The sequence below is a fragment of the Homarus americanus genome, unplaced genomic scaffold (genome assembly GCF_018991925.1).
Source record: "Homarus americanus isolate GMGI-L3 unplaced genomic scaffold, GMGI_Hamer_2.0 scaffold25827, whole genome shotgun sequence".
NCBI lineage: Eukaryota > Metazoa > Arthropoda > Malacostraca > Decapoda > Nephropidae > Homarus > Homarus americanus.
The window spans coordinates 3,733,082-3,750,171 of NW_024738300.1; the positions used below are offsets into that span (position 1 = coordinate 3,733,082).

A 17,090-nucleotide genomic window follows, 5' to 3' on the forward strand; every position below is an offset into this window, starting at 1 on the left:
CGCATCCTTTGTCTACCCTTTTATAGTCCGATTGTCTTTGTTTTTTTTTTTTTGTTGCCTGTTGGGATCTGGGTAGACTTTTAACTGTATTTTAAATCCCCAACTCGTAACAATAGGATCCCACTAGCTTTCTTAGGCCCAATCGCAGAAACTACATTATGAACTGGAATCCATCGATGACTGGCTTGGCCAAAGGCAATCCACATGTTATCAAGACGAAACTCCTGTAGTGATGACAGTACAGATACTGCTATGACGACCATGTCAGTGTCATTGGCATGATGATGAGGGACTTGCTACTTTCCATTGCTGCATCCCTAGCATGCACAAATATTCTTGTGTCTGCTTCCTCATGACAGCAAGGACTAACAGCTTCTAGGGACTTCTCTGTGTTGCTAATGGCATCTTTTCCCATTGTCACAACCACCGTGCTTGTCGTCTGTCGAGAAAATGGAATAGTTCTGTCTTGTTTTTGTCATCTCACAGAAAGCTTCTTCAGTTTTTGGGAGTCTTACCGGTTCCTGAAACTCTTCTCCTGATCCCCTGTCCTCGTTTCGACCTGGCTTCAGACTTCAGACTTTACTTTTTGTACATATCTAATACTACATCCACCCTATTGTATTTGTCACCATAAAATTCCACTTTGGGCAGGAAGTCTTCTCTGGCATAGGAATCAAAAGTCTTTGAGGTGTGCGGAGGTAGGGCATTGATCAGTGCTGAGCCATCTATGATGATAGCATCTCCATGTGGTTCTCTCTCTGTAGCATTCACATGTGCTTGAAGAAATTCAGCCAGCTGTGACTTCTGACACATATGAAGCTTGCCATTGTCACTGAGGGAAGCAGGAGCTGACAGTCATCTTTCAGTACCTTCTCTTTGGAAGTGCTAACAACGTGGTCATGTTTGAAGAAGGAGAATCTGTTTTTTTGATTGGATGGTAGAACAGACATTTGCCTTCATTCTTTTGTCCCTCTAAGAATGACTGGAATTGTTCTTTTCCTCTGTCTTGGTATGTACCAAGCATTTTAGCAAAATCTGGATCTACAATGTTCTTTGTGTCTAACACCAGATGACTCTTCTTGGAAAGGGTTGTCCATCTTCTGCAGCACCTTGGAATGTGCTTCCACCTTCTCAAAGAAAGATTTCTGTGCACTCAGGGTCTGCTCGTGATGGTGGTGGTTCCATCTTTTGCACCTGACGCAGCTTCATATCCAGCAACAAGACGACTCACTTCAGGTCCCGTCACCATCCACCTACGAAGTGCTGCTGGGTCCTCAGTCAACCCAATTGCGCCTCCATCGCCTTTAATCACTGCATTGTTTTGTTCATGGGCTTGATCAATAGCAATGGCAGAGAACTCTCTTCCTGACTTTTGGACAACAAAGTTCCTCTTGTAGAACTCCCTCGCTACCTATGGATGCTGTTGCTCAAGGCACATCATGTCTCGAAGGTGAATTAGAATCCATCGGGCATAATTAACATTTTTGTTAGCAAAGAAGTATGGGATCAGCTCTGAGAGTGCTTCAAGGTAGAGTTTGAAATTGCCTTCCCTGAATGAGCTGATCAACATGAAGATGGTGGGCTCCATATCCAGCACACGGTTCCAGAATTGGTACTGTGAACTCTCAAGCCTCCGTTGTTTACACCAGGCTTTAAAGCTCAAATTTGACCTTTCAGCCTCATCAGAGCAATAGTCCTGGTATGCCTCCTTCATCAGTTTGTACACGCTGCATGCTGTGACTTGATGTGCTAGTCTTGTCTTAGTTACGCTTGATACAGACAGAAAAGACTCTACTGTACCAGATGAAGCTACTCCTGCTTCAACAAGGGAACCGGTCCAACCACTGTCTTGTTACTAGTGATCTCAGTGCAGCCATCTCTAGGTGAGGTCCCCCAAACATAATAACATACCTGTCTTCTCCCTACTCAGGCCAATGCCATTTAATTTATTTTGCCAGGGCATACAGTGGTTGGTAAGCAGTTATGACTGGGATCTGACCTGGGTTCAGAAGAGCCACTGCATCACGAACCTTTTCCATGACATGCTTGATGGTTGCCACAGAGTGTGCCTGATCTCGAAGCAAGGGAAGCAGAGACGAAATGCTCACTTCAAATGGCTGACTCCTCTTCTGTGCTGCATGGTGAGCTGTCCACGTGATGCAGACTTCATCAGCCACATCCTCAGTGAGCAAGACCTCTTCCAGCCAGGCATACTCTTCCTGCAGGTGTGGACTGGATTGACTCAGGTGCTGGCAATGACTGGGGATCTACCAACTGAGGATTGGGTTTCTTCATAATATAAGCTGGTTGGACATTGGTGAATGCCTCTGGAAGTTTAGGAACTTTCTTGACCATCGTATCTGTATTCCGTCTGAGTGGCTCACGCTCCTCATCAGCCTGCTCAGGGCTTGGATGTTGGAAGATGGACACACTGGTCCCATGGAAGGACGTTTTGACCGTAGTCGCAGTGGGGTTGTGGTCAATGTTGTCCACTGCTGAAGTCGTGAACAACTGCTTCTTCAAGATTGGTGGACACACCACTTCATCTTCCACGTATTGATATACAACTGCTTCTCCTAACTGGGCTGATAATTGTAGAACTCTGTCATATGAAATGCTGACCTCATTTTCATGCAGCATGTCGATAAGCTGCCTCTTTTTTGTCTTAGCAAACACAGACATGCCGACGTAGATAGCAAAAGGTGTGTCATGGTCCTTGGAGCGTCTGTGGATTTGTGTTCCTACCTTGTAGTTGGCAAAGCAGTTGTACTGTAAGAGCTGTGACATAGCAAGGTCAGACTTCGATGCGCCATGCTGGAGTTGGGATTTGATATCTGCACCATGTTCGATCATGCATACAAATTGAAGCAGTGATGGTGGAACAGTCTGTTCAATGCATCCTTCATGAAATGTACTGCTGAAGTGTGACTTGTGCTGAAGCATGTCCTGTCGTATCATCCCAGCAGCCTTGGCCAGATGGATCGCGTCACCGTATTTGCATGCTTGTGCCAGGATTGAGCAAACATCCTTTTCAAAGGCCAGTAGGATATCTCTTCCTTGGTGATAAGCTTGCAGCTGGGGGATGTGTAAAAGCAGCTTGTCCTTCAGTTGAGTAGCATGAACATAGGACGATCCAACACCCAGCTGCTCAAGTCTCTGTCTGTAGAGTGTGACCAGGTCAGCAAGTCTGAAAATGGGTGGTTCAGTACCTTCACTAGAAGCTTTCATCTGTGTGATGTAAGTGACTAGCTCTTGTAACCATCATCTCCTATTTTGGCAGGATTTGCATGTGGAGACTTAACATCTTCCTTCTGTTCATGTTGACAAAGACAACACTTTGCCCAGTCAGTGAGGAATGATTTGTTGGTAGATTTTGTGTTCATAACTATTTTTGATCTTCAAGGCCGAAGGTTTATCCTTTTACCACCATGATGAGCACCTTCTTGTATGGGATACAACTAGGTTCATGCCTTTTGCCTACACCTGGTCCGATCGTTCATCCAGTGTCATTAGTCCCGTGCGATCTGTACACAAACCAGATAACTAAAACTCCTTTATCCTTGGGTCGGCTCTCCTGCGCTGGCACATCCTGTCAATTCCGGTGCGGCTGCTTAACTGATTTGTGGTTGGTTAAGCAGCATTCGGGACACTAAGCTGTTGCAGTATGACATGCTTTTTCTTAGCTGACACTGAACCCCATGCTGGGTTGCACAGCAGTGATGTCACCAGTGTGTCCTAGACAACACTGCCCTCACATGCAAAGACCCTCTGCATGCTACCCTCACCTAGTTGGAAAAATCATAAAACCAGTACATAAAACCAGTCATAAATAAGACAAATATATATCTGAGAGTATCAGAAATAGAAAAAATCATCTGAGCATGCTTGAAAACATACATATCGACGCTAAGATCATTTAGATTGACGAACTACATCAATTTCTACAAAAAAAAAAATCATTTCTCGAAGGTCAATTTGGCAGCCATCTTGAAAAATGGCCGCCATCTTGGATTTCCAAATGGCCAATGAGGCAGATTTAACAAGTAGCACCTAGGGTATGATCATGCCAAATTTCATGCTTGTATCACCATTTGCACGATTTTTCCATTATATGCTCTACTATTATGACCGCGTTACTCAAGAAGCTACCCTCCAGCGAGTACACCTGTCACCTGACCAGACACACCCAGATTTGTTGTGACACCTTCCGGCTGGAGAGCGTCAATATATAGGCCCTGCAGCTCCCTCTCAAGAAAAGTTGAACCGCATCTCCAGCTAGCAGAGTCTCCCACAAGAGACATAGTCCAGCACTCCCTTCAGCAGCACCTGCTGGGCCTCCCTCAGGTCACATGCAAGTCTTTGTCAGAGCGATCCAGAGGTGAGTTACTTAAGGTGGGAAGTGTTTGGAATTGGTTAATCTTACCGCCACACCACCCCGTTAAGTACAGTACTGCGGTGTCCCTCAGGACTCATTTAGTTTAAAACTCGAGTTGAAACACGACGACCCTCTTCAAGGGAAGATGTTCTTTAATAATATGGGCGTTAGGCTTTTAACAAACCAAAACTTTTTGCGGTTTGGTGACATTGTGATGGTCAGAATCTTTTAACACTGCGTTTATGACCATGAAAATGAAGGTTGGTCTCCTCAGCGTGACAGTGTGGGGGCAGCACACTGTGTAACAAGTTTTGGGTGCACAAGGAGACAGCATGGCCGACACTGCACTCGACCGTGCTTACAGTTGTGAGACAAAATCTGCCTTTATTTCAGTCTGAAGAAATAGGAAGGTTTAAAAGTTAATGGTTAAATGTGTCTGTCTAACACATGTGAGCTTAATAAGGTAAATACATCTGCACGTGTTGTGAACAAGCCTCGGTTGTAGGTACTACAGATCCCAGCTTAACCTAACCATTAGTTTGGACCAGTTATGTCTGGGACACAACAAGACTTGTCACCATCACGCGCGGCAGAGTCAGACCCACCCAACATGTCTAACAATTCACCTAACGATGTAGCTGAGCATTTAAGAGAGTTTCTGTCATCTAATTAATTTAATTGGCTTCCACACGATAAAGAAAGATACAAAGAGACCAATATATTCCCCCCAACAGAGGTTAGTACACGTGTCGCCTGTCTGGACAGCATCAACAGATATAAAGTGGTAATAACAAGCACAGTTAAGTGTATAGTTGTACAGATATATGGTTTAATAATTTTGGTGGTGAAATACACTTGAGGAGGCGGCTGTGGTCCTGGTGTAGCCCATCAACCTTGATTGTCTCCTTATATTACCACTTACCTTCACCCCAGCGTGTTTGACAGTCCTCGGTGAGTGTGTAGGTGGCGGGGTGAGGAGCTGTAGCGTACTAGTGCCCGGAGTTTCCTCACCTTTGTCCACCTAGTGTACTTGCTCTTTCTCTTTTTAATGACAATATTATTTTATATTTAAGCAACGATTGTATAATAGTTAATATATAAAAGGGAAAGTCTATGGTAGTTTTAGCAATATGGACAATAATAGTTAAGATAGAGCAGTAATAGAAATGGAAACTTTTAAGGATTCAAGATAAAATGATAATATTCAGTATTATTCCCAGCACTCTCAGGTGTTGGCAGGTATTATACGGTGTTGACTTGTGAGAAGCGTCAACAGGTGTGTTCCGTGATAATTGATGTTCGGGGCGCTTATGTCTGACGCCCCAGTTGTGTCTAAAATGATCGCCTCTTTTTTTTAATGTGCTCCGTGAAAAGACGACAACAGATGTGTGAGTTGTTTTCTGTTGAAATATTATAGAAAAGGAATTTAGTTGAGGCTATACTATTTTGTGTTTGTAAACCAGGAAGCTTTTGAAGAAATAGCTGTACAATTTAGTTAAGGATTCATGTAAAGAGTAGAGGTACAGTTGCTTACACTTCCACCTGGTACAGTTGCTCCTAATTCCACCTAGTACAGTTAGCATTGCCAATCGTCTCTCTCTGTCTTTGATATGTGAACTCGTGAGCGTTTCGGAATCATGTTTCGATACTTCCTGGGTTCACACATCATGGAGAAAGGATTGGCAATGCTAACTGTACCAGGTGGAAGTGTGAGCAACTGTACATATGAGGATAGTAACTTGGATATTATTGGTAGTTTTTATCTAGAACCTACTAAACCCAGTCAGTCACACATACAGTAGTACTACTTATTGAGGTGTACAATACAGGTAGGATAATTCCCATATGGCAGCAGAGTTATTTTTATTATTATTATTGTCGTTGTTATTAATATTATTATTTTTATAATTTGTATTATTTCTACTATTATATTATTATTTGTATTGTTGTTGTTTTGTTATTATTATTATTATTGAATTTTATTATTATTATTGTTCTTATTATTATTGTTTTTGTTGTTATTTTGTAGATATAATTTGTCAGTGAATTCCTCCAGGGTTTTATTCCACCTTTCGTTTCTTTACGGTGTCTCACGAGGATATAGACCTTGATACAGACGGCCCCACTCCAGAGACCGTGTGTGTTGGTGCGAGCTGCTGTGTAGTGTACTGTACCTGGCGTGGTTCTCTGCTTGATCCTGTATCACTAAGGGGAGGATCACCGCGTCTCATAATACTGACCATTTGTTGCCCACCTGAAGTTGAGAATTGAAAGATGGACAAAGAAATGATGATATGAAATGAAGAAGTAAGATAAATGCAAGGAGCGTTAGGTAAAAAGATGAGAGGTTAGAAGAGTTAAGGTAGAGTAATGAGAGGTAATGAGGCGGGACATGAGGGGAAAGTGTTGTTATTCACAGGTGTGTCGGGGGGGGGGGTGTCAGTACCTATCTGCCGTCACCAGGTGTGTCGCTCTACCTCCTGTCTCGTAACTCATAAGTTTGTTGAGTTTTACTGAGATCTATCCATTAGTTTTTGGAGGCGTTGGTTGAAGACATGAATACTCTATAATTATGTATGTATTCATAATAAAATTTACTGTACATGTATGCAAGCGTACAAGAGCATACACATTTAAATACTATTATATACATATTCACATGGATTCATATATATATATATATATATATATATATATATATATATATATATATATATATATATATATATATATATATATATATATATATATACTAGCGGAATCGCCGCCCTCCGGGCGGCTCTTTCGCTAGGTCACGGTAGGACGCCACCCTCCGGGAGGCTCCACACTGTCTCACTGTAGTGCATTAAGGTAGACCACATTTTTGGTTTTGCCACTAGGAGCAAGTATGTACAGATTTTTGCCAGTTCCCACTCTAGAGCATCCAACATAGAACTGTCCATGAGAGAAGCAAGGAAACACCAGGTTTAGGCCAACCATCTTTAGGGACTGTCCCTGGCTTTTGTAGATGGTCATGGCAAAGCTCACTTTAACCGGGAACTGAAGTTGCTTGAACTCAAATGGCAGGTCAGTGATGATGAGAGGTATCCTTGGTATAAAAACGTCCTCTCCTTTAGCTTTTCCTGTCAGTATTGTAGCTTCCAGTACATGTGGCATCATGTTCTTCACCACCAGTCTTGTGCCATTGCAGAGGATTGGTGGTTCAAGATTTCTTAAGAGCATTATAGGAGTTCCAATCTTGAGAGTGAGGTGGTGAGGAGGCATTCCAGCGGGCTCCAAAGAATTAAGGAATTCTGCAGGGTACTGGACTGCTTGGTCCTGGTCGATTACTGTATCAACAGATTTGAATGAGGTCTCATTGCCTGGAAGCTGTCTGAGTAGAGTCATGTTGATTTCTGCCACTGTTTCATTCTTTGGTGCCAGAATTGCGCGTTCACTCAGCCACTTGTGATCCTTGTAGTGGTGGATAATGTTTGGGTAGACCATGTTAGTGAGCTCAGTTGAGGACTTTACAACATTTCCACATCCTTGAGGAATGATTATTTGTCCTTCTGAATCAACAGGGAAAGTTCCATTCCCAATCTGTAGTAGAAGGTTTGCAAACCGTCCAGCATCCTGATCTACTTGTAGATGTACTCTCATGTTTGTGGGTAGGGTGAGTGTCTGAACACTTCTCCAAAGGTATGATGCCTTGAGGCATTCATCCCAGACCATGAGGCTGCATTTTTCTAAGATTTTTGCCTTTGCCGATCTTTTATTTTGATGTTGCACACTGGATTCTCATCATCAGCGAGGTTGAGAGGCGACCTGGGGTCCAATGGTGTTGTAGTGAACGCGTAGTAGTATATATAAGGATAAAATTACCTATTATACGTGGGATGTGATACGACTTTTCAACCTGTGTGGTTTAACGGGTCGGGTCGGGTCGGGTTGGGTGTGTCGGATCGGGTTGGTTGGAGTTTTTTTTTGAGATCCCCACATGACACTTGCTATCCATGCCAAGTTTGGTCCGGGCGGCTCATTCGCTAGGCCACGGCAGGACGCCATCCTCCGGGAGGCTCCACATTGTCTCACTGTTCAGTCCCCAAAACTTCTTCTTCCATCAATAGTTCATTAATGGTATATGAAAGTTCCACTACAACGGTACAGCAAAGTATATTTTTTTAGCATTAAACTGTTATTATATTATTATCTAATCATCACTACATATAACACCATCCATCATCACTACATATAACACCATCCATCATCACTACATATAACACCATCCATCATCATCACTACATATAACACCATCCATCATCACTACAGATCGGTAAAGTAAGTTCCGAGATTCTCGTGCGGAGACACAAACAAATAAACACACAGACATACTTATATATATATATATATATATATATATATATATATATATATATATATATATATATATATATATATATATATATATATATATATATATATATATATATATATATATAATCAACACCTCAACCCGCCAGGATTCGAACCCACGGCCTCGTGTAACGAGGACGGCCGGCCCTAGGGCCATTTTGGCGCGAATTTGTTTAAGGTGTGGAAGCTGTCGCTAACACAACAACCACACTCTGAGTTAACGAGCTGCATGACCCAGTGTCAAGGAATAGTCCGAGAAGACCGGACAACTCGTCAACGACACTGGCTAACCATTATCCCGGAATACGATCCGCAAATCGATTAGCATCCAGGTTCCCAATTACTGCTGGGTAGACAGGGACCAATGGCGTAAAGAAACTTGCTCATACTTTCACTCTGCCCGGGGATCGAACCCGGGTCCGCTCGCTTGCAAGGCGAGCATGCTGACCATTGCACACAACCACACACACACACACACACACACACACACACACACACATACATACATACATACATACATACATCCTTGACCACCGAAGGGTCAAGACGTACCTGGCGCTCCTCTCAGAGCAGCCAGGTCAACTATTAAGTTGGCCCATACCTACTCCCTCCCCTGAGCCCTCCTCCCCACCGGAATAGCAACAAGTTCTCGCCAGAAGTTACAATTTCATTTAGGAAAGGAATGGAACCAGTGTTAAACAGAGGTGAACAGTGGTGAACAGTGCGAAAGTCAGTGAGAACAACTCAACAGTAACAGTCGTACCCAACTTAACCTTCACACAGTTAGGTCCCAGGTACCCAGTGATAACGGCCCAACAACAACCAGCGATGTGTTAATCCGTCTACGATAGGAAGGACTGGGACCACACCTCACTCATATAACACCATCTGTGAGGGAATTACTATACCACGTGAGGCCCCTCATAGCACCATCTGTGAGGGAATTACTACACCACGTGAGGCCCCTCATAACACCATCTGTGAGGGAATTACCACACCACGTGGTCCCTCATAACACCATCTGTGAGGGAATTACTACACCACGTGGTCCCTCATAACACCATCTGTGAGGGAATTACTACACCACGTCAGGTCCTTCATAACACCATCTGGGAGGGAATTACCACACCACGTGAGGTCCCTCATAACACCATCAGTGAGGGAACTACTACACCACGTGAGGCCCCTCATAACACCATCTGTGAGGGAATTACCACACCATGTGGTCCCTCATAACACCATCAGTGAGGGAACTACTACACCACGTGAGGCCCCTCATAACACCATCTGTGAGGGAATTACCACACCACGTGGTCCCTCATAACACCATCTGAGGGAACTACTACACCACGTGAGTTCCTCCTAACACCATCTGGGAGAATTACACACCGTGAGGTCCCTCATAACACCATCAGTGAGGGAACTACTACACCACGTGAGGCCCCTCATAACACCATCTGTGAGGGAATTACCACACCATGTGGTCCCTCATAACACCATCAGTGAGGGAACTACACCACGTGAGGCCCCTCCTTACCATCTGTGAGGTACACCACGTGGTCCCTCATAACACCATCTGAGGGAACTACTACACCACGTGAGTTCCTCCTAACACCATCTGGGAGGGAGTTACTACACTACATGTTTGCTGTTCAACACCTACATTAATCTGTATGTTCACTGTATGTTCCTTTACCTTTCTCTAATGAAGGCTTTTGTTAAACCACTAATGTATGTAATAAGTCATTTATGTCCAATGTATATTTTCAGCCTTCGGGCTGCAGAACTTTTTTAATAAACCGTTAATTATTATTATTATTATTATTATTATTATTATTATTATTATTATTATTATTATTATTATTATTATTATTACATACATACGTACGTAGACACAAATGTTTGGTCGTGGCAAACAAAATCAATATCACCCTGTATCTTTATTTATGGTTTAAGTTAATTTATTCAAACTTTTAATAATATATTTTGTGTGTGTTTCAGGTGAGTGGAGGTAGAGAGCGAGGAGAAAGGCAACAGGTGAGGGATGAGTTATGGTGTATGTGTGTGTGTAGTGTGTGGTGTATGTGTGTGGTGTATGTGTGTGTGTAGTGTGAGGGATGGTGTATGTGTGTGTGTAGTGTGAGTTATGGTGTATGTATGTGTGTAGTGTGTGGTGTATGTGTGTGTGTAGTGTGAGTTATGGTGTATGTGTGTGGTTTATGTGTGTGTGTAGTGTGTGGTGTATGTGTGTGTGTAGTGTGAGTTATGGTGTATGTGTGTGTGTGTAGTGTGAGAGATGGTGTATGTGTGTGTGTGTAGTGTGAGAGATGGTGTATGTGTGTGTGTAGTGTGTGGTGTATGTGTGTGTGTAATAATAATAATAATAATAATTAACGGTTTATTAAAAAAGTTCTGCAGCCCGAAGGCTGAAAATATACATTGGACATAAATGACTTATTACATACATTGGTGGTTTAACAAATGCCTTCATTAGAGAAAGGTAAAGGAACATACAGTGAGCATACAGATTAATGTAGGTGTTGAACAGCAAACTCGTAGTGTAGTAACTCCCTCCTAGATGGTGTTAGGAGGGACCTGACGTGGTATAGTAATTCCCTCACAGATGGTGTTATGAGGGACCTGACGTGGTATAGTAATTCCCTCACAGATGGTGTTATGAGTTATGGTGTATGTGTGTGTGTAGTGTGTGGTGTATGTCTGTGTGTGTGTCGTGTGAGTTATGGTGTGTGTGTGTGTGTCGTGTGAGGGATGAGTTCTGGTGTATGTGTGTGTGTCGTGTGAGGGATGAGTTATGGTGTGTGTGTGTGTGTGTGTGTGGAGTGTGAGTTATGGTGTATGTGTGTGTGTGTGTGTGAGTTATGGTGTATGTGCGGTCTTGGGTATGAGAGTTTGTTGACCAAACTGGAGTGGTCCATTGAAGAATTGGCGAGGGCCAAGTTAGAAATTGAGAGGGCCACGTTGGAGAACCTGAAATTAAGGAAAGAGCTGGCGAAGTTAAAAGGAGAGGCTGGACGAGTAAAGCCAGTGTCTGACGAAAAATCAAGCGAGTGGAAAATTGTGAGTAGTGGGAGGACCAAGCTGGTGGTGAAGAAGCACACGAAGGATACGACAACAACGACAACAATAGCTAAGTGTACCAACCCGTTCAGTCCCTTGATAGACGAATTGGACGTTAGTACAGTCAGGGGCAGGGATGACAAGGAAGGTATAAAAACTTTAATTGTTGGTGACTCACAGGTAAGGTACATGGACAGGGCCTTTTGTGGTAAAAACAAAAATAGGATGAGGGTGTGTTTGCCAGGGGCTGGGGTGGGGGATATAATTGACAGGATGGACAATATCTTGTCTGGTAATGGGAACAAACCCATTATCTGCCTCAGTGCAGGAGGCAATGATATTGGCCGGTGTAGGAGCGAGGAACTTCTTGATAAGTTCAAGGCAGCCATAGATCGTATTAGGACTAAGGGAGGGATCCCTATCATATGCTGTGTCCTGCCTAGAAGGAGAGTTGGCAGTGAATGGTTGTCAAGGGCAGTTGGTGATAACGACCGTCTTGACAGATATTGCAAGTCAATATCAGTCCCATTCATTGAGTGACACAAATAAGACATATAATAACTAGATGGGGAAAAGCTCAAACTACAGTTCATTTCAACATAGTGACAGTGCAAGGAGTAGTGTTTACTGGGAGTGAATACACTGATTTATTACAAGTTATTGATAATTTTTACAATGGTTGGGACTGGGCTGTTCTTATAGCGATCAGTTGGTGCACGTATGGGCTGGATGCGGTTGTGGTGTCGAACAGCAATTCTCGGACTAGGGATCTCAGGTGGTAGTAGGAGCCGGTGTCGGGGATGGTGTAGAACTTCTTACCAAATTTGCAGATAAGGTCGTGGTGATGGTCAGTGAGAGTCGAAAGGGTCAGTGTGTTGAGCGCTTCTTGATATGTGGAGTAGGAAGGGAGAGAATAATCTTGCATGCCCTCTTTTTGCACTTTTTCTAGGTGTTTACGTTGTGTGGCATTTAGGGAGGAAGACCAGGTGGGGAGGCATAGGTGAGCTTGGGAAGTATGAATGTTGTGTAAACACTGAGGAGCTCGGGTGCAGGAACTCCGAGGGACTTGAGTCGGCGGAGGAGGTGGAGACGGAAACTGGAGGATTTGACAACTTCACTGACGTGTGGTTTCCAATTTAGTTTATTGTCTATGGTGACGCCGAGGAGCTTCGTGGAATCTACAACCTGGAGTGTGTTCGGACCTAAAGTAATGGAAGGAGGTGGGACAATGTCGGAGGAGAGGTTGATGTGTATAACCATGGTCTTGGTATGGTTGATGGTGACATGGTTGTTGGTGGCCCAGTTTGGAGACTATTCAATAAATCCTGAAGGGCGGTATAGTTGGGAGCCAAATTGTTGGCCTTCTGATCCCAATGGTGGAGTCGTCGACATGTTCAGCGAGAGTTTCTCTTAGGGCATCATTGATGAGCATAAGGAAGCAAGTGGTCCATCTTGGTGCCTTGGGACGCCACAGGTGAGTGACTGAAAGGTGGGAACAGCCCACCAGGCGTACAGCTTGAAATGGGTCACTGAAAGAAGTCTGTAAGCATGGTATAAGACTTCCGAAGCCAGTCAATAGCTGTTGATGATTATAACAGCAGTACGGCCAGTCAAACGGCACAGTGAAATCGTAGAGCGACAGCTACAGACGTTTTCGTTTCTCGAGATGGCGTATGTAATCGAGAAAGCTGACAAGACAGTAGTGGTGGAGTGCCGCATGTTGCCAAATTGCTTTGAGGTCTACGACTCCTGCAATATCAGCATAAGCCCAGTCGAACACAAAACTTTCACAGATTAGGCTGGGTATTGGGGTGATTGCAATAGGTCGTAGCTGATTTAAGGATTGTGGGCTGGTTGACTTGGGCACTGGTGATACATAAGAGGTCTTCCAGTCAGCTGGGCATCTGGCTTGACTGAGAGAAGCTTTGATGATGGAGCGTAGGGGTTTAGCAAGCTCTGGGGAGAACTCCTTGAAGAGTTTCATTGGTAAGTCAATGGGGGTGGTAGAGCGTTTTAATTTTAGTTTGTCCAGGCGTTTTGCTACTTCAAATTCTTCTACTAAGTCAGTGGGAAGGGGGCTGGTAGGTAAGCAGGGAGAGTGGTTGTGTCAAGCCAGGGGAGCGTCTAGCATATAGTAGCGAAATGGTTGTTTGTTTGCTCAGCTGCGTCAACATTAGTGAGATGGCTAAGGAAGGGGAGGGGGTGTGTCTTATTGTTTAGTCCACAGAGTTCTTTAAGCTTACCATACCATTGACTGATGTTGGTCTGCTTCAGGTGTTGTAATTTGGTTGGGTAGTGGGACTTCTTTGCAGTGCGTATTTCGCGGATGACTCGGTTGCGAAGGGACCTGTAGCGGATGTGGTCATTGAGATGAAAGGCTCTGTCTCTCTGTTGCATAAGTCTTTTGATCCGAGGTGTGATCCAGGGCAAGTCAGCTGGGTGAGATCTGACGGACTTCTCGGGGAAGAAGTGGTGGTGAGCTTCCGTGGTGGTGTTGGTATAATTTATCCATTTGGTTTCCACGTCATCCACGCTAAGTACTTCAGTCCAGGGATGGTGAACTATCCACTGCCCGAAGAGGCGCACTGCAGAGTCAGTAATCGGCCTGTAGGTCTTGATGTAGGGTCTCTGTACTTGAGTGGGAGTGGCAGCTGGGGACCAGAGCACTGATAAGTGTGTGCTACACCCGATAGGAGGCATTGGTTGAGGTGGTTGGTACTGGTCCGCTAAGTCAGTTAAGATAAGGTCAAGGGTATTTTGACCGTGTGTGGGGAAGGTCACAACTTGTGATAGTGATAGCTGGTCCTGGATATCAGTGGTGTCAATTTCATTAAAATCCCCACATAATACTAACTTGGCACATGGGTACCTAACTCTGAGGTGGTCTGAGGTGGTGATGAGATGATTGATAAGAGTGTCTCTGGTGGGTGAGCGAGGCGGATGGTATGCCACACAGATTATGATGGAAGCAGTGTTGCGCGGGTGGGCCCGTAGCACGACACGTACCCATAATGCTTCCACATCTGCTGCGACTTGAACATCCAGGCGTGACGGGCGTAGGTCATCTTGACAGAAGAGGGCAACGCTCCCTCCGCGTCTATGTGAACGAAGGTGATGAAAGAGTTGATATCCCTCAATATGACACGTTTCAGGCACAATTTGCCAAGCCTCACATATGGCAACGACGCTCGCGGCGGCTGACCTGACTGTAGTTGCCAGCTCGTCGAATTTGTTAGCTAGGGAAGTGACGTTGGATAGCAGTAAAGACGGGAGATCATACCATATCCGTGGAACTTCAGTGAGGTAGTATGGTCTGTCAGGGGTGGGTTTCTCCGGTTTCCTAGTGGAGGTTACGGTTCTAATGGGCTTATGTGTGTGTGTGTGTGTGTGTGTGTGTGTGTGTGTGTGTGTGTGTGTGTGTGTGTGTGTTGTGTGTGTGTGTGTATGTGTGTGTGTGTGTAATAATAATAATAATAATAATAATTAACGGTTTATTGAAAGAGCTTGGCAGCCAGAAGGCTGATAATATACAGTTACATAATTGGGGAATGGGTTTCGATTTACAAATAATATACAAATAACATGTGATACAAATAAGATATATAATAACTAGATGGGGAAAAGCTCAAACTACAGTGCATTTCAACATAGTGACAGTGCAAGGAGTAGTGTTTACTGGGAGTGAATACACTGATTTATTACAAGTTATTGATAATTTTTACAATGTAAGTTATGGTGTATGTGTGTGTGTCATGTGAGGGATGAGTTATGGTGTGTGTGTGTGTGTGTAGTGTGAGTTATGGTGTGTGTGTGTGTGTGTGTGGTGTGAGTTGTGGTGTGTGTGTGTGTAGTGTGAGTTATGGTGTATGTGTGTGTGTCATTGAGTTATGGTGTATGTGTGTGTGTATGGGGAATGTGGGTTATGGTGTGTGTGTGTGTGTGTGTGGTGTGAGTTATGGTGTGTGTGTGTGTGTGTAGTGTGAGTTATGGTGTGTGTGTGTGTGGTGTGGGTTATGGTGTATGTGTGTGTGTCGTGTGGGTTATGGTGTATGTGTGTGTGTCATGTGAGGGATGGGGATTATGGTGTGTGTGTGTGTGTCGTGTGGGGATGAGTTATGGTGTGTGTGTGTGTGTGTAGTGTGGGTTATGGTGTATGTGTGTGTGTGTCGTGTGAGTTATGGTGTATGTGTGTGTGTCATGCTGAGGATGAGTTATGAACGTGTGTGTGTGTGTGTGTGAGTGTGGGTTATGGTGTATGTGTGTGTCGTGGTTATGGTGTATGTGTGTGTGTCATGTGAGGGATGGGTTATGGTGTGTGTGTGTGTGTGTGTGTGTGTGTGTGTGTGTGTGTGTGTGTGTGTGTGTGTGTGTGTGTGTGGGTTATGGTGTGTGTGTGTGTGTGTGTAGTGGGTTATGGTGTGTGTGTGTGTGTGTCGTGTGAGTTATGGTGTATGTGTGTGGTGTGGTGTGTTATGGTGTGTGTGTGTGTGTGCTGGTGTGTGTGTGGTGTGTGTGTGTGTGTGTGTGTAGTGTGTGATTACTGGTGTATGTGTGTGTGTCGTGTGAGTTATGGTGTATGTGTGTGTGTCGTGTGGGGGATGATTTATGGTGTATGTATGTGTGTCATGTGAGGGATGAATTATGGTGTATGTGTGTGTGTGTAGTGTGAGTTATGGTGTATGTGTGTGTGTCGTGTGAGTTATGGTGTATGTGTGTGTGTCGTGTGGGGGATGATTTATGGTGTATGTGTGTGTGTCGTGTGAGGGTCAGGTCAAGGTCGGTGAGGTTGGGTTAGGGTCTTTTTAAGGTACTGTAGATTAGTTAGGTTGGGTTAGGCAGGATAGTTTGTAATAAGGTTGGGTTAGGTTAGGTTAGGTTAGGTTAGGTTAGTTTAGGTTAGGTTAGTTTAGGTTAGGTTAGTTTAGGTTAGGTTAGGTTAGGTTAGGTTAGTTTAGGTTAGGTTAGGTTAAGGTGACTGATTTTATGGAGATTCAAATATCATACTGAACACTATTCTTAATTCCCCTTTTAGTTTTAATGATTTTTAATTTAACTGATCGATACAAAATATAAGAAAAGGATATTATTTTTTACATCCTAAGGTGAGGTCCAGGAACACCTTACAATCACGTTGGTGTTAGTCCGTAGAGGTGATACAGGAGTTAAACATTTATTCTATTGTAGTATTGTCAAAACATAGATTTGTAATTATTGGAACAAAAAACAACAAAAACAACTCCAT

The 17,090-nt window shown here is 43.9% G+C and overlaps 1 protein-coding gene across 1 annotated transcript in view; it reads right to left on the reverse strand.

The window, feature by feature from the left end:
* Positions 1–1,153: 1,153 nt before the first annotated feature.
* LOC121873933 overlaps positions 1,154–17,090 on the reverse strand; it is a 77,534-nt gene continuing 61,597 nt past the window's right edge. Inside the window, exons 8-9 of the mRNA XM_042377812.1 lie at positions 2,215–2,745; positions 1,154–1,411 (exon numbers count right to left, since the gene is read on the reverse strand). Of these exons, the coding sequence (XP_042233746.1) occupies positions 1,154–1,411; positions 2,215–2,745 (789 nt within the window). The remainder of the gene's footprint in view (positions 1,412–2,214; positions 2,746–17,090) is intronic.